Below are 24,077 nucleotides of genomic sequence, written 5' to 3' on the forward strand. Positions count from 1 at the left end.
TCTCCCTCTTTCCATCTCTCTCTCTCCCTCTCTTCCTCACTCTCTCTGATACTGGGCATACAGGCTAATTTTTTTATTTTGGATAGAGTTCAGAGGGTTTTTTTTTTTTGCTCATTTTACACATACTTCTCTTTTCTCTCTTTATAATTCCTGATTTGGTTCAAATGTAGACAAAATAACTTAGACAAAGTTGAAACATTATCCAACATTCACGTGGTTACATATGACTTTGAGTATGCAAGTAATGCATCTCATAATTTTAAAAAAATTGAGAAGTAACAAATTAAAAATAAAATTCATCCACAATCCAAAAACCTAAACCCAAATATTACTAAGACATCAGTCTATTCCTAAAGCAGATGTTTCTTTTTTTAACTTTTATTTAATAAATATACATTTCCAATGTACAACTTCTGGATTATAGCGGATTTTTCCCCCTATAACCTCCCTCCCACCTGCAACCATCCCATCTCCCATTCCCTTTCTCATCCCATTCTTCATCAAGATTCATTTTCAATTATCTTTATATACAGAAGATCAACTTAGTATATACTAAGTAAAGATTTCAAGTTTGCACCCACACAGAAACACAAAGTATTAAGTACTGTTTGAGTACTAGTTATACCATTAATTCACATAGTACAACACATTAAGGACAGAGATCCTACATGGGGAGTAAGTGCACAGTGACTCCTGTTGTTGATTTAACAATTGACACTCTTATTTATGACGTCAGTAATCCCTCGAGGCTCTTGTCATAAGCTGCCAAGGCTATTTTTAAGGCTACCACTGAGCTCGCCAGGGAGGAACTGTCTAGGGCAAGTTAAATACACAAAACCCACACAAATCTCACTATTCTTACAGAAAGACAGCCAATTTTCTTGAATAAATGCCCCACAGGTTGCTGCAAGCCTTTGGTTAAATTTCCAGAATTATGAAAAACTTGATTCTGACCACTTTTACCATTTTGCTGTTCCTTTTATGAAGGGATAAATTTTCAAATGTTCTCACTCCACTGTTTACATAGGTTTCCACTGATGTCACCTACAACATGGTTTAAATCTCTAGTCTCAATGACTCTGAGCTAAATATTTAATCATGGGATATGATTAGGGAAAAGGAATAAAAAGAGAAACTAATTTTCATGAGAGCTATCCTGAAAAGGTTGATGAAATTTTCAAAGTACTTCTATATTTAGTCATCTCAAGCTTCAGATTAAAGTAACAAATATTTGGAACCCCTTTTCTTCACACATATTAGACACAGTCTGGAGGCAGGACTGAGTTCAAGCTCCAGCTTTGCTTCTTTTTTTTTAATTTCTTTTTTTAACTTTTATTTAATGAATATAAATTTCCAGTGTACAGCTTATGGATTACAATGGATTCCCCCTCCCATAACTTCCCTCCCACCCACAACCCTCCCCTCTCCCGCTCCCTCTCCCCTTCCATTTGCATCAAGATTCATTTTCAATTCTCTTTATATACAGAAGATCAATTTAGTATAAAGATTTCAACAGTTTGCACCCACATAGAAACACAAAGTGAAACATACTGTTTGAGTACTAGTTACAGCATCAAATCAAAATGTACAGCACATTAAGGACAGAGATCCCACATGAGGAGCAAGTGCACAGTGGCTCCTGTTGTTGACCCAACAAGTTGACTCTCTAGTTTATGGCGCCAGTAACCACCCTAGGCTGTCGTCATGAGTTGCCAAGGCTATGGAAGCCTTCCAAGTTTGCCGACTCTGATCATATTTAGACAAGGTCATAAAAGACAGAGTGAGGATAGTAACCAATGATCCTAAGAGTGGTGTTTACCAGGTCTGAACAATTATACAGCATTAAGTGGGGAAGAGGACCATCAGTACACACAGGTTGGAGTAGAGCCATTGGTGGTAGAGTAGAGGTTATGATTACAAAGGAATGAGGCCCAAGTACACTAGACAGGGTCTAGAACAAAGGACAGAGTCATTATTAGAGGAGCTAAGAAAGGTGCTATCTAAGCTACAATTAAGTTTTCTGATTTAGAGGCAAATAGAACTTGATAGAAGGGGCTTGATAATAATCTGTTGGGCTTTAGGCCTTGTAAGTTAAGAGGCCCAGACCTACCTATCTCTTCACATGGGGTATATCCTAAGGGAGGTGTGAACCTCCTAGGGGAAGGCACTATGTTGACTTTCATTACTTAGCTGGGCTGGGAGGAGAGCTGGCCAGGTAAAGGCAGGGGGCATCTCTAACAAGAAATTTACAGTTCTGCCTGCAATGTTGCTGACCCTACTTGACCATACCCTCAGCTGCAGTGGTCACTTTGGAAGTTGGGCTGAGTGAAGGGCTTTTCAGCTTAGAGCCAATAAGATCTGTGGCTCTGACCTGGGCATCCTTCGACTCCAGGGCAGGTCCATTTCCAGTGATCCAACTCTTGGCGGAGCTGCCAGGGCTCTTCACAAGTTGACTTCTGCTGAAGCCCAGGCTTACCACTTTGAAAGCCACTGCAGTGGACTGGCCTGTTGGGTCTCCTTGAGGGCAGATCACTGTACAGATCAGCCATTAATAGGCCTGCCACCCATTGCTTCTGATGCCTAGCTTTCTTTTCCTCCTGGTTTGTGTTAAAGCAGACCAGAAGATGGAAGTCAAGGGAGTGCCCGTGTCCCATCTCTAATCTTCGGTGGCCTGAACTACAAGTCTATAGTCACAGGCATGTTCTGTAGTAGTTTTTCTAAGGTAGACAATGCCCATGAGGAAAATTATATTCTCACTTTAAAACTTTCTTTCCCTTTGGTCTGAAATGGGGTTTTTTTCTACTTACTGTATACTTCGCTGATGGCGAAGTGAATCTAGCTATGAGATTATTATTTAAGTTCTTTTTTTTTTTTTGACAGGCAGAGTGGACAGTGAGAGAGAGAGACAGAGAGAAAGGTCTTCCTTTTTGCCGTTGGTTCACCCTCCAATGGCCGCCGCGGTAGCGCGCTGCGGCCGGCGCACCGCGCTGTTCCGATGGCAGGAGCCAGGTGCTTATCCTGGTCTCCCATGGGGTGCAGAGCCCAAGCACTTGGGCCATCCTCCACTGCACTCCCTGGCCACAGCAGAGAGCTGGCCTGGAAGAGGGGCAACCGGGACAGGATCGGTGCCCCGACCGGGACTAGAACCCGGTGTGCCGGCGCCGCAAGGCGGAGGATTAGCCTGTTGAGCCACGGCGCCGGCTATTATTTAAGTTCTTATTTTGGCTATGCTATTACAGAAAAATGTTAGCCATCTCTTTCATAAGGTCTAAAGATTAAATTGTGCGTCCTACAGATTCCTTCATAATAGAATTAGTTTCCTAACTTGAAGAGAATAGAGAAATGAAAGAACAAGTTGGGCTTAGAATAGAGAAATGAGGGAGCAAGTCCTAGATCGCTTGCTGACAAAAGCAATATTACATGAATACTTAGCAAACCGTTTCAACCATTAGATAACAACTTAAGAAAACATTTACCAGAGGGTCCAATGCCTTCTATAAATTGTAAGAATCATGTATTTGAAAACACCTCTTAAATATCTAACATGGTGTAGTTTGTTTAACCAGTAAACTTAAGCACAACCATATAAAATGTTTTTAGTTTCTTTCTACCAACAAGTTTAAAACATATGATACACAGATTCAGGTCACACAAATTAAAATGTATCTTTGATTGATTTTAGCAGCTGAAATTTATGGACAATCTTATCTATAAGCCATTTAAAATAAAACTCTTAATAAAATTTCTCCATGTGGACATACAATATGTACACACATATAACATAGCATAATGTTGGCCAGCTTTGCTTCTTAAAAGTTCAGCGACCTAGAACAAGTTGTATAACCTCTATGACTCAGCACAATACATATCACAATAGGCTACTGGGGTACAATATCTATCACATAGGTTATTGGGAACATTCAGTGTTAAATGCTGAACACAGATGCTTGGCAGCCCAATCAATATCATCTGTAAGAATTATTATTTTCACAGTCTGTAACAGTACAGTACGTTTTTGAGTAGAGTTAAACTAAAGGCAGTTTTTTTTAACCTGTTTTTGTTTTTGTTTGCTTGCTTTAAAAAATTAAAAATCTATTACAGCGTTTAGGAATGAAATTTCCATCATTATGAATTTATTCATTGTATTGGTATGGAAACAAAATGTGACTTCTTTACTCAACGAATATTTACTAACCATGCAGTAAATTTCAGGCACTGTGACACACTCAGGCATAACAAAGACAATAACAATATCCCTGCCCTCAAGGAGCTAACAGGCCAGGAGACTGATAGGCCAACGGGTGATGACAAGCAACGTAACAAAGACTGTGATGTGATGTGATGTGATGTGATGTGATGTGATGTGATGTGATAATGTGATATGATGTGATGTACTGTGATGTGACATGAGAACACCAGTGGAAGAACATGACAGGAGTATGGCTTTGACCTGGGTTCTTTTCCCATTAACAATGAATTAAGTCATGGATTGTTTAAAATTTCTAAAGATGAAAGGCAAGCACCTTGAATTATGGAGAACACAGGATTAGTGTTTCCTACAAAAAAAAAAAAAGAAAGAAAGAAAAAAAGGGCTTCCCTATCAGTGTGGTCACTTCTATATGTCTTTTTTTTTTAAGACACAGACAGCTCCCATCCACTAGTTCACTTCCCAAATACCTGCAATGGCTTGGGCGAGGCTAGGCCAGGCCCAGGCTGAAGTCCAGGTCTCCAAGTAGGCAGCAGAGACTCAACCAATTGAGCCACCACCACTGCCTCCCAGGGTCTGCATTAGCAGGAAGTTGCAATTAGAAGCTGGAACTGGGGCTGGCGCTGCAGCTCACTAGGCTAATCCTCTGCCTACGGCGCCAGCACCCAGAGTTCTAGTCCTGGTTGGGGCGCCGGAGTCTGTCCCGGTTGCTCCTTTTCCAGTCCAGCTCTCTGCTGTGGCCCAGGAAGGCAGTGGAGGATGGCCCAGGTCCTTGGGCCCTGCACCCACATGGGAGACCAGGGGGAAGCACCTGGCTCCTGGCTTCGGATCACCGCAGCACGCCGGCCACAAAGTGTCAGCCTAGTGGCCACTTTGGGGGTGAACCAACGGAAAAAGGAAGATCTTTCTCTCTCTCTCTCTCTCTCCCTCTCCCTCTCCCTCTCCCTCTCCCTCTCTCTCTCTCTCTCTCCCTCTCTCTCATTCTCTCTCTCTCACTGTCTTACTCTGCCTGTCAAAAAAAAAAAAAAGAAGAAGAAGAAGAAGAAGAAGCTGAAACTGGGAATCAAATCCAGGCATCTGATTTGAGAGGTAGGTATACCAATCTGGGTGTTAATTGCTAGGCAAAACACTGGCTCCACTTCTAAGGTTTTTGACCTAAAAAGGTTTTTTGCATATTTTTTGTTTATTATGCATTTTTTTTGTATCTTTTCTCTTTCTCTTCTCCATTCATCCTCTAAGAGACATAGGTAGTTCCCAAAGAACAAGTGCTTTTTGAATTCTAAGGGTGATTTATAAGTACACAGAAAGTAATTTTAAGCCTAAAATGTCTACACAAAAAATAACATAATTTCTCATACAGTCTTGTGCTTGTTGAAAAGGCCGATAACTTTAATTCCATTGCATTTTTCAGAAATCTCAATCGTAATCCTCTGACAAATGTTGAAGACTCATATCTTTTTAAACTGCCAGCATTAAAATATCTGTAAGTATTAAAATAGTCTTTTTATTTTCATCAAACATTAAATATTTGAGGTTGAGGCTAAAATGTCATAATTTTAAATTAGATTACTGAAAAAAGTTATTGACTGAGGCAAGAACTGAGAAAGAATTTATAATGGGAAAGACAGCTGGCAGGGGGAGACAGTGTTACATGCAAATACATGTTAGGAACACCATTTATCCCAAGCAAAGAGGTATAGATGTAAATTTTTTAAATAACAAATTAAGTAATTAAAAGAGGTAAATGTAGTATAAAATGAAAAATAAGACAATGGCATAAAAAGTTGTAGGTTCTACTCTTCAATGCCAAGGTCATTAATCTGATGATGCACATAGTAAAGTCATTTCAACCAGGGCTTTCTGGATCTGTCTCCATGACAAACTCTTGAGCTCTCTTTCTTTATAGAGAAGCCAAAACTGATGTAACCACATCTTCCTGAAACAATCTTTTTAAGGACAGATTTTTTTTATTGAGTTCCACACCATGAATGTTTGGGCTTTCTCCTTCAGAGACTTGGGAGCAACACAAGTACCACTAACCACAGTTGAGAACATCCTCATGATGACTCTTCAATTGGAAAAACTGTAAGTTATCTTTTTCTTAGGTTTATTTCCATGTAATTCTGTAGACACGTTTTCTTAAGTCAGGCTTATGGAGGTATAATTTTTATGTATTGAAATTCACACTGTAAAGTTTATTGAGTTTTGGCAAACATGTGGTTATGTAACCACCACCAAATTCCTGATGTAGAACATTTCTATCAACCCCAAAAGGTCCCTCATGGTCCTTTCCAATCAATTGTCTCCTCCTATCCCCAGACCCAGGCCCTGCAAACCACTCATCCTGTTTCTATTCTTGTAGTTTTTCTTTCCACAGTGTCTTATAAGCAAATTCACGTAGTAAGTGTAGCCTCCTGTGTCTGGCTCCTTTTACTCAGCATAATCCTTTAGAGATTAAACTACTATTCATGTTGCTGTGGCTACCTATTGCTGAGTAACATTCCAATTGTGTAGTTATACCATTTTGTTTATCCATTTCATCAGCTTATAGAACTGTGTTTTCCAACTTTTTGCAATTATAAATAAAGCCACTAGCAGCACTCACATGCAGGTCTGTGTGTGAATATGTGTCTTCATTTCTTTGGTGTAAAGATCTAGGGGTAGGACAGTTCATTACGTACTAAGTGTATATTGAACTGTTTAACACACAGCTAAACTGTTTGCCAAGTAGCTGCTGCAGTCTGCACTCTCACCAACACTGTTTGAGAGTGGCAGTTGCAACATGTGTTGTCCTAGTCCTCAGATTTCAACTTTTTAAACAAAAATTTAGAAACTGGACGTTGTGGCACAGCATTAAGATACCACTTGGGGGGCTGGCATTCATGGCTCACTTGGCTAATCCTCCATCTGTGGCACCGGCATCCCATATGGGCACCAGGTTCTAGTCCCGGTTGCTCCTCTTCTAGTCCAGCTCTCTGCTGTGGCCTGGGAGGGCAGTGGAAGATTGCCCAAGTGCTTGGGCCCTGCACCCACATGGGAGACCAGGAGGAAGCACCTGGCTCCTGGCTTCGGATGGGCACAGCTCTGGCTGTAGCGGCCATTTTCGGGGGTAATTGGGGGGTGAACCAATGGAAGGAAGACCTTTCTCTCTGTCTCTCTCTCTCACTGTCTAACTCTACCTGTCAAATAAATAAATAAATAAAAAGATACCACTTGGGATGCCTGCATCCCATATCAGAGTGCCCAGTTTGAGTCCCAGCTACTCTGCTTCCAGCTAATGTGCACCCTGGGAGGTAGCTGATGGTAACTCAAGTATTCTGGTCTCTGCCACCCATGTAGGAGACCCACACATTGACACCTATGTCCTTGGCATAGTCCTGGCCCAACCCTGGCTGTTATCAGCATTTGGGGAAGTGAACCAGCAGATGGAAGGTCAATCAATCAATCAATCAATATCTCTCTCTCTTTCTCTTTCTCTCTCTCCTTCTCTCTCTCGTTCTTTCGAATAAGTTAAAAAATAAAATTTTTTTAATGTAGCTCTTCTGCTAGTAGATATATAGTGGAATCTCTATTTTTTTTTTAGTATTTAAAAATAGATACTTGAAAGTCAATCAGTTCTCTCACCAAATGCCCACCATGACCAGCGCTGGGCTTAAGCTAGAGTTGACAGCTGGGAATTCAACCCAGACCTCCCATGTAGGTGGCAGGAACCCCAATTACTCAAGCCCAAGAAAGGCAGAAAAACATATTAGCAGGAAGCTGAAACCAGGAACCAGAGTGAAGAATCAAATGCAAGTGCTCAAATGTGGGACTCAGTCATCCTAACGCTGGCACCTTGGGTACACTCACTGCAGTTTAAACTTGCACTCTCTAATAATTGATGATACTGTTGTGCAAATATCTTTACAAAGTGTCTATTCAAATCTGTTCCCATGTAGTAATTTGATGTTAATCTTAGGGAGTTTTAAGAGTGTTTTGTATGCTCTGGGTATGAGTACTTTCTCTCAGATGTATGTTTACTAAATATCTTCTCTCTGGTTGTGAGTTATCCTTTCACTCTATTAACTGTATCTTCTGAAGAGTAGAAGTTAATTTTTTTAATTTTGATGAGCCTATAGCAACTTTTTATCTTGTATGGTTTGTCCTTTTATTGTGCCTTTCGTAAAAAAAACCTTTCAAATAACCCATCGTCTAATCTAAAGTTACAAAGATTTTCTCCTCTTTTCTTGTAGAAACTGTTGAGTTACATTTAGGTCCATGATCCATTCTAGTTAATTTTCATGTAGAGTTTGAAGTATCTCAAGTTTTGAAGTTTTAAAAAGTATTTCCTTAGAGCCCTATTGTGACATTTTATCATAAACTTACTGCAACTTCCACTGTGACCTCCTCCCTGCCAATTGGACAAGCTAAACAGAAACTATGATAAGGCTAGTTGAGTGGACTCCACAAGATAAGAATGGGGAAAGGCCTCTCATAGCATACCCTGCTCTAATCATTTCTTTCAGATCACCTCCTTGACTAACTTTCCTACATCATCAAATCCATTGGTTTCTGCTCTAGCCTCCTCTTCCTCAACCTTGGGCAGCATCTGCCACAGTGGATCCCTCCTAGGTTAGTGAGAGGCCTTCCTTTCCAAAGAGTCAGAGCTCTCATCATCAACAAGCTTTCTCGGTTAGCCAAGGGAGTGGTGTTCTAGCTGTTTTTTTTTTATACTTGACCATCAGTGGACAGGAAAAGTGCTAGCATTTTCTGGAGCCATTTGCAACCAAGGCTATAAAAACCTGAAAGCAATTGTTACACTGCAGTTCATTATTGGAAGTCCTCAGGAGTTTAGACAAAGCAGACCAGCTCATTTGTGTCATGATTCATAAGCGATGGTCTTGAATGCATTTTAAAGACTTATTTATTTATTTGAAAGGCAGAAATACAGAGAGAGAGAGAAAGATCTTCCATCTGCTAGTTCCTATCTCAAAACACTACAACAGCCAGGGCTTGCCCAGGCCAAAGTCAGGAGTCAGAGCTTATTCCGACTCACGTGGGTACAGGGGCCCAAGCACTTGGGCCTCTGCTCCTTTCCCAAGTGCATTAGCAGGGAGCTGGATCAGAAGCAGAGCAGCTGGGACTTGAACCAGTGCCTATAAGGGATGCTGGCACTGCAGGCAAAGGCTTAACCTGCTACACCACAGCGCTGACCCCTTTATTGCATATTAATGTGCAATGGTCTTTAATACTTAAATATTACCTAGTAAGAATAAGCTATACCTCAGGTCATTAGCAATTTCAAAACATTTTCCAATTTTTTTAAGATTTTATTTATTTATTTATTTGACAGATAGAGTTACAGACAGTGAGAGAGAGAGACAGAGAGAAAAGCCTTCTGTTGGTTCACTCCCCAAATGGCCACAATGGCAGGAGCTGCACTAGTTGAAGCCAGGAGCCAGGTGCTTCTTCCCAGTCTCCCATGCAAGTGCAGGGGCCCAAGGACTTGGGCCATCTGCCACTGATTTCCCAGGCCATAGAAGAGACCTGGATCAGAAGCAGAGCAGCTGGGACTAGAACCAGTGCCCCTATGGGATGCCGGCGCCGCAGGTGAAGGATTAACCTACTGCACCACAGTGCCGGCCCCAGAGTTGCCAATATTTTGAAAATAATGATTTGGGGGCCAGCACTGTGGTATAGTGGGCTGTCTCCACCTGCGGTGCCAGCATCCCATATGGGTACCAGTTCCAGTCCTGGCTGATCCTTTTCTGATCCAGCTCTCTGCTATGGCCTGGGAAAGCAGTAGAAGATGACCCAAGTGCTTGAGCCCCTGCACCTGCATGGGAGACCTGGAAGAAGCTCCTGGCTCCTGGCTTCAGATTGGACCAGCTCTGACCATTGAGGCCATTTGGGAAGTGAACCAGCTTAAGATGGAAGACCTTTGTCTCTGTCTCTCCCTTTCTGTGTTTGTAACTCTACCTCACAAATAAATATAAATCTTCTAAAAAATAAATATTTTAAGTTTATCACTGACATCATCCCTAGTGCATCCATGTTAGTAAGCAGCAAAACTACAACATTCCCTATGCAAGATGCAGTGTTCCTGCTAGAAATGGTCCCTGGTGGGGCTGGTGTTGTGACATAAGGTGAAGTTGTCTGTGATGCTGGCATCCCATATGGGAGTGCCAGTTCAAGTCCCAGCTGCTCCACTTCCCTCCCAGCTCCTTGCTAATGAACCTGGGAAAGCAGCATAGGATGACCAAAGTGCTTGACCCCCTGCCACCCAGCAGAGGCCTGAATATAGTTCCTGGCTCCTGGCTCCTGGCTCCTGACTTCAACCCAGTCCAACCCCAGCTCCTGTGGCCACTTGGGGCATGAACTAGTGGCTGAAGATTTATTCACATTCATTCATATTCTTTCTCTTTCTCTCTCTCTCTCTCCCTCCCTCCCTCCCTCTCTCTCTGTCCCTCCTCTCTCTCTCTCTCTCTCTCCCCTCTCTCTCCTTCTCCACCCAACCATCACTCTGCCTTTCAAATAAATAAAACTTTAAAAAAAAATCTCAGCCACATAAAAAAATAAATGATCCATGGTGATTATATTCAGTATTGGTCTTAGAAAGACAAATTGAGGTACATGCTGTAAAACAACTGATTTGAATGCCTCAAAAATGTCAATGTCTTGAAATACTGATAACCAGGAACAGTTCTACACTGAAGAAAATTAAAGAGCCATGAAAATAAAATGCAATGGCTGATTTAAAAATAGCCAAGACATGTTTGGAACAACTGAGAGCTCCTCTATGTGGACAATAGACGGTGATATTAATGTAAAGCTGACTGGGTGATAACAGTGTTGTGGATATACAGGAGAATGCCTTTGTTCGTAGGAGACACAGACTTCAGTTTTAGCAATAAAAGGTCATCATATCTACAGCTCATTCTCAAATGGTTTGTCCAAGAAGTGTATAGAGACACACACGTGGAAAGTGAATGTGGCAAAATGTTAGCAAGAGTTGAATCTAAGTGAAAGAATATGTAAATTCATGACACCAATCCTTCGGATATTTTTGTAGGCTTGAAAATTTTCAAAATACAAAGTTAGGGGTAGGAAAGGACTTAACAAAAATTTCGTGTTAGAATTGAAGTCTAGTAAAATGCTAGGTTACCATTCTGAGTACATTCTTTCTATATGAAGCTTTCCCTGGACCCAAAGAAGTAACATTAGTCATCTTTAACAACTCAACTATTGGTTAGAAAGATCCAGGCCCACTAAGTGTACCCAGTGTTAATCTAAACTCTATACATTGTGCTCCCAACCCACAGCCTTCATGTTTTCATGAAGCACACTTTCTGTTTTCCTAATAAAGTCATCCTTTTGCCTCAGAGAAGGCCCCCAAACAACCGGAGGTGGGAGAGCATCAGTACTGTGCAGGTAGTGGTTTGCAAGTGAATAACCACAGTGGCTAACTTGTGTTGCACACTCACATGTGTCAGGCACATTTCAAGCGCTGATTCATTTGATCCTCACATCTCAGTAGAGGTAGGTGCTATCAGAATGAGGTGGTTGAGACACAGAGTCTAAGCCATTTGCCCAAGATCATATTATTAGCAGAGCTAAGATGTGAACCTAATCTGGCGATGGAATCCGTATTCCTAAGTGATTATACTGCTTAAGTATCATCTTGAGGACTCACTCCTATTAAACAGGCTGTTTTTATCTCCCTGAAACAGCCTCCAATAATTCTTAGTAAGATAACCAACTAGCTTTGTTAGCATTTTTGCCAAATTTTAATTTTAGAAATATTCAAACCTACTAGGGACACGCCTTGTGGCACAGCAAGGTAAGTCACCACTTGTGATGCCAGCACTCCATATTGGAATGTCAGTTTGAATCCCAGCTACTCCACTCAGCTTTTGTGGCCATTTGGGGAGTGAAAAATAATAATAAATAATAGCATAAATAAATAAATCTTTTTAAAAATAATTCAATCCCCCAAGAAAAATAAAGAATAGTACAAAAAGTACACTGAGAACCCAGGCACTGCGATACAGGATGTGAGTATCACAAGCAGCATACTTCTCATGTGGACTCAATTATTAGCCTTCCTCCCCTCCTCTGCTCCCTCACTCCCACCCCTACTCCTTCCTCCTCCTCTCTCTTGCTTCCTCCCTTCCTTCTTTCCTCTGAGCAATTTCACAGTAGTTCCAGAGATGAAGAAACAATAGACACAGTGGACAATCTATGTGGATAGATGTATATACCATAGGCCATGACCACAGCAAAATACCCGCCACCTCAACTTGTCCTTATATCTTTTTATTATTCTTCCCTTCCATCCCTCCTTGCTCTCCCCAATCCAATTTCCACATAACCTTGACCTTCTTGTGTTACTTTGGGCTAATATGCATGTTCTACACTTTTATAGAAATGGAACCACACAGTATGCACTGTTTTCTAACCACTTTTTGTCACTCAACATGATTAAGACACTCTTGTTGTTGTGTGTACCAAGAGTTAATTTCCTTTTATTGCTGAATAGCATTTCATTATATGAACCTATCATAGTTTATCTATTCACCTATTTGTGAACACTTAGGTTGTTCCAATTTGGGGGTATTAAAAATTAAGCTGTTTGCACTTAGTCCCCATGTAGGACCTTTGTTCTTAATGAGTTGTACTATGAGAATTAACTGCAAAACTTGTTCTCAAACAGTACTTTTTATGTGGGGGGTGGGGGGTGCAAAGTGTTGAAATCTTTACTTAGTATAGAGTTGCTCTTTTGTATATAAAGTTAATCAAAAGTGAATCTTAATGAAGAATGGGATGGGAGAGGGAGTAGGAGGTAGGATAGAAGTGTGGGTGGGAGGGCAGGTATGGGGGAAGAAACACTATATTCCTAAAGTTGTACCTATGAAAATTACATTCATTAAATAAAAGCTTTAAAAAACAAAACAAATAAAAATTAAACTGTTTATGAGGGCAGGCATTTGGTGCAGCCGTTAAGCTGGGATACTCAAATCCCACATCAGAATGCCTGGATCCAAGTCCTGGCTCTGTTCCACCCCAGCTTCCTGCTAATGTGCACCCTGGAAGGCAGTGGGTGATGCCCCAAGGACTTGAGTTCTCGCTCCTCACATGGAAAACCAAACTAGTTTCTGAGCTCCTGGCTTTGGCCTGGACAAGCCCTGGATGTCACAGACATTTGGGGAGTAAACCACCTAATGAAAAGATGTGTGTGTGTTTGTGTCTGTTCTCTCTCTTCCTTCCACAGAAACTGCTAAAATGATAAATTTGAAAAAAAAATATAATGGAAATAGACTAACAGTTTCTTAAAAACTTAAAAACACACACCTACCATAAGTTGCAGCCTTTCCATTTCTGGGTATTTACTGAAGCACCACCTGACACATCCCAGGGCACTCACTTGCAGGAAACAGGGATCAGAAATGGAGCCATGCAATCCACAATGGCATGTGCTTGTCCCAAGCAGCATCTTCATCACTAGGCTAAACACCTGCCTGGTCCAATTACTTTCACTCATCAAACAGTAAACGAGTGTTCCTTTTTCTCCACATCTTTCCCAACAATTACTGTAGTCAGTCATTTTTCTGGGACCAGAGTAGTTTCTAATAGTGAACACTTCCAACAGGGATGGAGAAGGGGACTCCAGAGGTTGGGGGAAGTCCTCCTGTGCACTCCCAACCCACAGTGAGACTTGTGAACTGGAAGGAGACACCCCTGAGTCAAACTACAGAACTATGGTGCCCAATGCTCACCCTGTCGACTTTATTTTGGGCACACCATAACCACTTCCATGCCTATACCTCCTTTGGCCACCTCTCCCTCCTTCCTTTATTCTCATATTCAAGAGCAACAATTGGCCACCAGGCTCCTACCCAAATGTCCTGGCCACATACCTCAAGAACTCCTTTGCTGGCACCTTGGCTCACCTGTTTGACCTACCCAAGGAAACCCTTTACACGTAACTTAATTCTCTGTTTCTATTCATAGGATCTTACCTAGCCATATGGCCTGCTGCCTCTGCCAATTTAAACATACTATCGAGGTTGTCTGCAAGACCATCAAGCTTCATTGTGACAATGAATGCCTGGCAAATACCACACATTGCCGTGAGTCGGAACTACCTGATGATCTGTTTTAGATTTTTATTTGTTTTAAATTTCCTATTTTAAAATTTGAGGGTCAAGTTTAAAGTAACAATGTAATTGCTGTATTTTTATTCATTCATTTAGATCTAAACTCCCTAAATTGCTACACTGCTCCCTTGCTAAAAGTCAGGTTCCCAATTACCACTATGTAATTTAATAATGTAACTTACATATGCACTAAGGATCATGGAAAAGAGATAGAAGGGGAAGGAAGTAATATTGGGAACCACACACGTGGTGTTCTGTGCTCTTGGGTGCTTTGCTTTTCAATGATAACTCATTTGCACACAGTCTATAAACTGGTTTTCTATGTGTTGGGCCTCAAGGAAACTCTGTCTTACAGAACAGGTCTACACTGCTCACTGCGGTTGTTTGTTTTTGCACTTGTATAAAAGAGTACAAGTGATGCTGTTTTTTTGGAGCCTGGGAGTTTCTGGTTCCATAACCAGAAATGGCTGCCTGGCTCCTCTGATGCAGTCAGAATGCTGCAGTGGTCGGTCATTGGAAACCAATGAAATAATACTGATCATAGTTCCTGTTTTTTTTAACACTGTGAACTCTTCCGAATGCCTCTCTCAAAAATATTTTTTTCCTCCTCTTTTTGTTGAAATTTCATAGGTTTGAGTTTGGTTTTACTTTTCTCTCTACAGTTTCAATGGTACCCCAAATATTGGATTTGACTCCTAATTTAATTGATGAGTGTAGGGCTGTGGACTGACATAAAGCTGTCCCATCAGTCTTCTGTACCAAAAAGCAGTCTCTTCTTTTTTTGACAGTTGAAGAAGCATCCATAGGGAACCCAAAGGGGGCATTCATGAAGATATTGCAAGCCCGGAAGAACAACACCAGCAAGGAGCTGACTATTGAGCCAGAGAACCCAGTATCAGAGAGAAACAGCGTGGACTTCCCAGGTCGCATGAGTGAACAGCCGGACTTCAATGAAGAAAGTAACATTACTAGTGCACTGAATTACATATTGCCTTATTTCTCAGAGGAAAATCTGCAAAATGTAGAATCAACATTATTACCATTCATTAAACTGCTTTTTTCAAATGTGCAAGAGAGAGATAAGTCCCTGAGCTACGTGAAAACCCACATAAGAAGGGCCTCTCATCCTTACAGAAATAAGTTGAGAAAGCTCTATTTTCTAGAGAATTTGTTAGATGAAGAAATTCAAGAAAAAATCGATGAGGTTAAAAAGGAAGAAAAGGCCATGCTTATGCAGCCTATCCTGTTAGGTCCTCAATTTAACCCTCAAATCCTCCTAAAGAAATCAGAAACTGCCCCATCACAGGAGAACAGCCTGGCAACCATGCCCAGTGTGGGGTACAGGCTGCAGAGAGTGAAAAAAGTCATCAAGGGGCCAAAGGGCTTACGGAAAAGGCACCTCCAGGAGATGAGGAAGAGACTCGGGAGGAGACAGGGCACCTGGCCCTTTGCAGAGAGCATCGGGGGAAGAAGGCTTGGGAGAGCAGGCTCCAGGGAGCTGAAGGAGCTTCAAGTGGCTCAGAGGCCCAGGCAGTTGGTCGGAAACTCCTTGCACACGGAGCCCTTGCTCACAAAGGAACATGGGGCTGCAGCCTCCTCTTTCCTGAAGAGACACATCCTGGGCAGGTCTTCTACCTCCCCTGCAAAATCTCTCTCTGAGATCAAAAACAAAGGAAAAGACTTAACCTACACCATTTTTGTCTTAGAAGATGCCAATGCTAGAGCCAAAAATAAGGCGGCAGGGAAACCAATCTCGCATTCCAGACAAAATTACCGTTTTCATAAAACTCGCTCTCACCTGGCCCTCCGAACCCCCAAGGCCAAACTGAGTCAAATGTTCAGAAGGAAAAATTCCCTCAACAGGTGGATGGCTTTGAATAGGCCTCCCTTCCCTGCACTGCGGAGTCTCATAAATCCCCCCTCCGGAGAGGCTTTCTCATCCCCTGGAGACCTGCATTCTCAGGGAAGTCCTTCTCTGAGAGAACCTTCTATAGCCGACACTAGGGAGGAAAACCATTCTGGAGGGCGTGTTTTCGAAGAAAGCGTTTTGACAGAAAACACCACTGGGCCTGAAGAAACGCTCCCTGGAGACAAAATGCATATAGATCTTTCAGCTACAGATTCTGCTGGGACCGAGTTCAACCTAATGCCGACTGTGGACCAAACCAAGGAAACACAGTGGGAATACCCCAGTGAGGGCACTGAAGCCCCCACCATGCCCGCAGGCTTCACCTACCCCGTGATGCTGTCCCAGGGGGAGCAGTTTGAAATTCAGCTGAATCAGCAGCTACAGCCCCTCATCCCCAACACTGACGTGAGAAGGCTCATTTCTCACGTCATCCGCACTCTGAAAATGGACTGCTCTGAGGCCCAGGTGCAACTGCCCTGTGCCAAGCTCATCTCCAAAACAGGCATCCTGATGAAGCTCCTCAGTGAGCAGCAGGAAGAAAAGATAGCCAAGGAAGAATGGGATACAGAGCAGTGGAGGACTGAGACCTATATCAATGAGAGTACAGAAGCCCCGAGTGGACAGAAAGAGCGGGAGTCGAGTAAGGTGAGGACAGGAGACCTGCACCTTTCCATCATTTAGGAGAACCCACCCGGGAGGACCAGGGGCTCCCAGTCCAGATATTGTCTCGGTAATGTAACTTTAGCCAAGATGGTGACACTTGGTTCCTTTAGGGAAGGAGGCAGACCTAACACACTGTAGAAGAAAATGAGTAATACCCAGATTATAATACTACAGTAGATTTTGTATGGTCTTTTAAGATCTTTTAAGCCACTCACCTGGAAGAATGGGGTTCTGAATATTTAGCATTCATATTTTCCAGCTCTTTATTCTGTCTTTTTAAACTGTGCTCTTTCTTAGCTCGCAAAAGGAGCTCAAGATCATGGCTATCACAACAAGCTCATCGTGGCAATATCTGTGACGGCAGTGGTCACGATGCTGGTTATCATCTTCTGTCTCATTGAGGTAAGGACGACTCGTTCAGATTTCCAGAGTGCATCCTTCCTTTGTAATAGATTCGGAATCCACAGACTGAACATCAAAGCCACTTTCCACGTACCACAAGCTGACCTTCCTCTTTAGTCACCAAGACTGAGATGCGCTTTATTCTTTTCCTTGAAAAGCACATTCCACAGATTTTTAAAGGAACCCCACTCATGGGAAATCTCTGTGCAACTGGAACTGAGATAACAAGGGACTGGACATTTGGAGAGGTTAAGTGTAAGAAGGCCAGAGTAAAATGGCAGAAGTTCTCCAAAATTATGTCAGGGATTTGATGTACTCTCTTCTACCACTGAACTCTTTCCTCATTGCTGAAACAATGAGATTAGGAAGTGTCACTGCCCTTGGGAGAATGGACGCAGCCAAAAGACAAAAGTATTATCTTACAGAAACATTAGATCTACGTAGCATCCTACTGCTCCAATGTCTAAGACTTTGTCTAAATAAGTTCAGCTGATGCACTGCAGCTGATTCCTACATCCAGCTACTCTAAATATGTTCCCTCCATGGAGGTTGCCTGCACCCTCCCACACAGCCCAGTGTTTTCACAGTCCCACCACACAAGGCTCCCACAGTCACAAGCACCCAGCCCCCTGTCAATTCTCCCAGAGTCCAGCATCTCCTCTAGGTTGGTTGCTGGGTTCGCGGTCAGTAGCTCGAGCAGTTGTTATGTATCTCCAAAATGGTGCCTCTCTTGGCTAGTTACAGCATGCCAGTGCCTGTGGTCAGGGAGAGAGAAACGTGAGCCCCCCCTTTTTTTTGCTCTAGGTTGGCAGGTACACCACCCCCACAGGGCTCCAAGCCAGACCCATGCCAGGCTTTTCGCACAGCTTTATTGCCAGTGGCTTGAGCTGCTGCAGTATGGTCTCACCTCATTCCAAAGCTGGTGCTGAGGCTCTCAGCTGCTAGGGTCTCAAACTGTGCAAGTCCACACCCTCCATATAGGTCCACAGTGTCCATCCAATTTGCATGGAGTTTCCTCTACCATTTTCTCCCTAAACCTTCCCTGAGATTGCACTCCTTCCACTTTTTTTTAACTATCCACCCCTAGACTAGAGCAGCAAGCTGCCTCCCTATGCCACCATATTGAAAAATCCCTGACATGTGATGATTTTAAATAGCCCTTGTCTGGACTGTTGAAGAACAGTGAATTTTTTTCTTCATATTATTTGTTGAACATTTTACTTAGTGTAGGGTTAATCTAGGAGTATAATATTAACTGAAAATAGATCTTCATAAAAAATAAGAATGGAAATAGGGGGAAGAATAAGGGATGGGAGTGTGGGTGGGAGGGAGGGTAAGGTGGAAAGGATCACTATGTTCCTGAATCTGTATACATGAAATCTGTATATCTTCAATGAAAGTTTTTAAAAAGACATGTCTAGGCACAAGAAGTAAGTGATAACAGCACAGAGGAGATGAGAAAGAGACCAGCACGGGCAGTGCCCACCCTAACACTACACAGTTTCAGTGCAGGGCAAGCTCCTTCTCTCTAATCTGTTTCATAAATTTAGTAGTTTTTCTCATATATTTTTCCCTAAAGGATGGCAGCTTCTTGGTTTTTGTAAAAAGTTTTCTTGGGGTTTGAGTTAAGTTGCATTGAATTTGTAGATTAATTTGAGAACTGGCTTCTTTATGCTACCCTAGAAACATGACATTTTATGGGCTTCAGAAGAGCATCCTCATCACATAAATCTTATACAACTTTCGTTGAGTTTATTCCAAGACAGTTTATTACTTTCTATTGCTATTACAGAAGGGCTCTGTACTCCATTTTCCCTCTAGTCACTGGTGGAGCAAAACAAACAGGAGATCCACTGTACTGCTCTCCTGACTCAGCACCTAGTCACCTCCCCAAAACCACATGTTACATCCAACAAAATGTCAGCTGATTACCTTGGGCTTTTTTTTAGGTTGTCCACCATCTCCTATGCAAATGTTGACAGTTTTGTCTCTTCCTTTGCAGTAATTATACCTATTTTTCTTATTGCACTGATTTCAGCCTTTTCAACAATGATGACTAGTAGCAGTCTAATAAGTATCCTACTCCTGTTCTTGCCTTTAAAACACCATTGTTTAGGTTTCTGGTCCATACTTTCAGCAGGTTAAGGGTGTTTCCTTCTACTCCACTTTGTTTTCTTCCAGATTTTTTTTATTTTGTTTAAGGACTACAACTTCCATGTTCCCAAATTTGTATATATTAAATGCATGATGTTGCACTCCCATTCCACTTTTAAGAGGACTCATTGATGAATGGCTCTCAATAGAATGTATTAAGACCCAGAGGCATTCAAGACCAAGGACTGTGGAAGAGTGAGAACTATTAACAAGACAGAATTCCTGTCCTCAAAAAAAGTTATCTTATTGGGCAGGCAAGGCTTTTAGAGGAGGAAAGGGAAGGTAAACGATTTGGAAATAGTATCATTATGGTGAATAATGATTGCTTTTCCTTACAAAACAGATTTACTCTCATAGAGGAAGAGTAACAGAAGACATAGAAAAAGCTTCAACGTAAGTATCAGTCTGACAATTGTTACATTAGAATTTTAGAAGTAGAGGAGTATTTAGAACTCCTCTATTTAAACCTGCTCACTTTAGAATGAGGACGCTGCCAGAGGCAGAAGACTACCCATCCGAATGTTTTGCCTGATTCCAGCAAAACTGGTCCTCAGCCACGGCTGGGGAAACAGGACCAGCATGGAGACATGTGCTGTCAGGGGTCCTTCCGAGACACAGCAGCTAGGGAGGGGCTTTGGCTGTGCTGTTCCTGCTGCTGGTGGGCATCTGGCCAGTCCAGAGGCCTTCCCAGAGGCTCCGAGAAGGGCTATGGAAAGTCACATCACACTGGGGGAAGGGGGACAGTCACCCTCAAGGCTGCTGGAGAGTAAAACATATGAGGTGGCTGGAAAACTTACCTTGTCAACTTACTGTTTCCAGACCCCCACTGCCTATGCCTTTTATTCACACCTTCTCAGACCTTTTGTCTCTCCCTGTTATGGTAAGGAAACAAAAGGAGAAAGGGACAATACCTAGTCCCATAGTCACACTGCCACTGAGTATCACAGAGAGGATGGTTCCTCCCCAGTCAGGGACTTCTCCCTTGGTCATAGTGAGCTTGGGCTGTGCGCTACAATTTCTATTGCAAATCCATACCCACACACTCTGTAGACACAAGCAGTTGCTAAAACAATGCACTCTTTTTCTGTTTTAATCATATTCAAAAAGAGTACCTGTATTTCCACGCTGTTTTTGTACTTTAAAGTGGTTTCACAACTCCATCTTCCATCAGTGACAGACACCCTGCAGTGAGAAAAATCTATGAGCTGGGTAACGTTGCTATTGGACTCGGGCATTGCTTCATAGGATTCAATTTATAGGGGACTAGAGCAACTATGGAAACACAAGCACGTTCTCCCTACACCCCAGTGAATGATGCTTGTGAGGCTAAATCCTAAAGGGGCAGGTGTCAAATGCCTCTGGAGAGAGAAAATACTTCTGCCCGGGGTGGTGGTGCAGTGTGTCCATTGTGCAAGCATACTTGGGGAGGCGGGGAGAGCAGCAGGAGAGGAAGCCTTGCTCTGCTCTCTTCTCACAGGGAGCTCAGCGAGGGCCCCGCTGAGAAGACACCCCCTCCAGAGTCCTCGGCAGAAGGTGAAGAGAGCGAAGCCCCCGAGGAAAACACGGAGTGACCGTCCCACCTCTGTCACCTGCAAGTCCTATTTTCTGATATTGGCACCTCAGTGCTGCTTATAAAATACTTAATTTCTTACATTCATGGGTGTGATATTCATAAGCAATTTGAGCCAGGTGGCGAGAAATTAAAATGTTGTCAAATATTTACTATATGCAGTAACAGGGACCACAGGCAAGAAAAGCAGGACCACTTCTAGAAGCCTTGGAGGGAGTCAAGCCCTCCACAGGGGCACAACACCAGCAAGAACTCTCACCTCTCTTCCTCCATGAAGTAGAGGAGTATTGTGAACTCATCTATTTAAACCTGTCAGTCTCCAAGAACCCGAAAACACATCCTCAAGGCACAGACTTTTAAATCAAATACCAGGTGTTCTGGTGCTTTCTCTCCCCTGGATCACTGAGAACCAGTCAGCAGAGGGGGACTAGACCTCCGGCTCACAGAGGACCCGCTTCCTCCAGTCGGTCTTGGAGGGTCTTGGGGGTGGTCAGAATATTTGGATCATAATACCTCCCAAGTCACTGTCCAAAGTTCGTCACTGGGAGTGAGAAACACTTCAGCAAGCAACCAATATTCCTGAGACAAAATGGTACTAATAACAATGTGCAGAGGCCGGCACTGTGGCATAGCGGGTAAAGCTGCCACCTGCAGTGCTGGCCTCCCATATGGGAGCTGGTTCAAGGCCCAGCTGCTCCACTTCTGATCCAGCTCTCTGCTATGGCCTGGGAAAGCAGTGCAACATGGCCCAAGTCCTTGGGCCCCTGCTCCCATGTGGGAGACCCAGAAGAAGCTCCTGGCTCCTGCCTTTTGGATTGCAGCCAACTGGGGAGTGAACCAGTGGATGGAAAACCTCTCTCTCTCTCTCTCTCTCTCTCTCTCTCTCTCTCTCTCACTCTCTAACTCTCTAACTCTCTAACTCTCTAACTCTGTCTTTAAAATAAATAAATAAATCTTTTTAAAACAAAAACCAATGGGCAGTGGCAGCAGCCACTGCCATTCAGGATTTTCCTACTTTTTGCCAGGCTCTATGTCAGGCATTTTAAATTCTTGTATCACGTATCCCAGCAATCCATGGGAGCAAATGCCTTTATCATTATTTGACAGATAAAGAAACAGGGCTCAAGGCATGGCAGTGACCTGCCCAAAGTCACACATCCAAAAGTGCTAGGATTTTTTAAAAGATTTATTTATTTGAAAGTCAAGAGTTACACAGAAAGAGGAGAGGCAGAGAGAGAGAGAGAAGTCTTTCATCACTCCCCAATTGGCCTCAATGCCTGGAGCTGTGCCAGTCTGAAGCCAGGAGCCAGGAGAAAAGTTAGGATTTTAACCCAGGGGTGTTAGACTCCAAAGCCTCTGGGACCTGCTGTAGGGCACTAGATATAGAAAAAGAACAACCAGGGCCAGTGCTGTGGCATAGTAGGCTAAGCCTCCATCTGCGGTGCTGGCATCCCATATGGGTGCTGGTTCTAGTCCCAGCTGCTCCTCTTCCAATCCAGCTCTCTGCTATGGCCTGGGAAAGCAGTAGAAGATGGTCCAAGATGTCTCTGCACCCATGTGAGAGACCCGGAAAAAGCTCCTGACTGCTCACTCCTGGCTTTGGACTGGTCCAGCTCCAACCTTTGCAGCCATTTGGGGAGTAAGCCAGAGGATGGAAAAGCTCTCTCTCTCATTCTCTCCCTCGCTGTGTCTGTGACTTTGTCAAATAAATAATCTTTAAAAAAAAAAAAAGAAGAAGAAGAAGAAGAAGAAGAAAGAAAGAAAGAAAGAAAGAAAGAAAGAAAGAAAGGAAGGAAGGAAGGAAGGAAGGAAGGAAGGAAGGAACAAGCAGGGTTGCCACCAAAGTGGTGACAGCAGTGATGATCACACTGATGGGAAAAGACGGTGGCTGCTACTGTTCACTGAGCACCAGCTAGGCACAGGTACAATACTAGGCAGTAGGGTCAAAGAAATGCCCCCACGCTGGTCACATTTTATAACTGGGGGAGGGGGATGTTGATATGAATGCGAGTGTTGGATATAAACAGGGAGAAATCACAATAGAGACTTTTGGGCTTCCTGGAGTCTGGATGGGGATTCCAGACAGCTGCAGGTTCCTATTTTGGCTTACTTACAGCATTTACAACATGGTACACAATGTGAGGCTTAGATAATGTTTTTATGTAATACAGTCTCAAATTGAGTAATTCTTATTAGTCTCAATAATAAAAAATAAGCCCACCATATTTTTAATATAATAGCTTTTTCAATGTCATCAACATTACTTTTTTATTTACATATTACTTGATAATCTGAAGAACACACTTGAAGATAATTGGAAGAACACATATGAGGGTATACTACCTGTATTATTTTTGCTAAAGTTCCCATAATAAAGCAACTTAAAGCAGACATTGCTTTTCTCACAGATCTGGAGGCCAGAAGTCTGAGATCAAGATGCTGGTAGCATTTGGTTTCTTCTAAGCACTCTCTCCTCGATTTGGCTATTTTTTTTAACCAGCAGAGTGGACAGTGAGAGAGAGAGACAGAGAGAAAGGTCTTCCTTTACCATTGGTTCACTCTCCAATGGCCACTGCAGCCAGCGCACTGTGCTGATCCGAAGCCAGGAGCCAGGTGCTTCTCCCGGTCTCCCATGTGGGTGCAGGTCCCAAGCACTTGGGCCATCCTCCACTGCATTCCCGGCCACAGCAGAGAGCTGGACTGGAAGAGGAGCAACCGGGACAGAATCCGGTGTGCTGGCACCGCAGGTGGATGATTAGCATACTGAGGCGCAGCTCTGGCCTTCAATTTGGCTATTGTTATTCCTAAACAAAAACTCCCAAGAGTGAGAGTCTGCTTTGCCCAGCTTGTCCTGGATTGCTCAGTTTGTATCCTACCCTAGAGCCTGGCCAGCTGTTGATGACCTGTCACCCCTAGGGTCAGGTGCACACTGCTGGCTGTAACTGGGAAAGGAAAATGGGAACCCACGGCCAGGGGGCACAAAACCTGCTTCTACCTCCACCTTACTGACAGGCAAACTTCAGCTCAGAAGACCAA

General features: G+C 43.0%; 1 protein-coding gene across 1 annotated transcript in view; it reads left to right on the forward strand.

Annotated features, from left to right (window-relative positions):
• The window catches only part of LOC133746885 (leucine-rich repeat-containing protein 37A-like), a 102,813-nt gene that overhangs the window by 37,560 nt on the left and 41,176 nt on the right, over positions 1-24,077 (forward strand). Inside the window, exons 9-13 of the mRNA XM_062175123.1 lie at positions 5,619-5,690; positions 6,218-6,292; positions 14,198-14,316; positions 15,132-16,897; positions 17,213-17,317. Of these exons, the coding sequence (XP_062031107.1) occupies positions 5,619-5,690; positions 6,218-6,292; positions 14,198-14,316; positions 15,132-16,897; positions 17,213-17,317 (2,137 nt within the window). The remainder of the gene's footprint in view (positions 1-5,618; positions 5,691-6,217; positions 6,293-14,197; positions 14,317-15,131; positions 16,898-17,212; positions 17,318-24,077) is intronic.

Source organism: Lepus europaeus, chromosome 18, assembly GCF_033115175.1.
Source record: "Lepus europaeus isolate LE1 chromosome 18, mLepTim1.pri, whole genome shotgun sequence".
In the NCBI taxonomy this organism is placed as follows: Eukaryota; Metazoa; Chordata; class Mammalia; order Lagomorpha; family Leporidae; genus Lepus; species Lepus europaeus.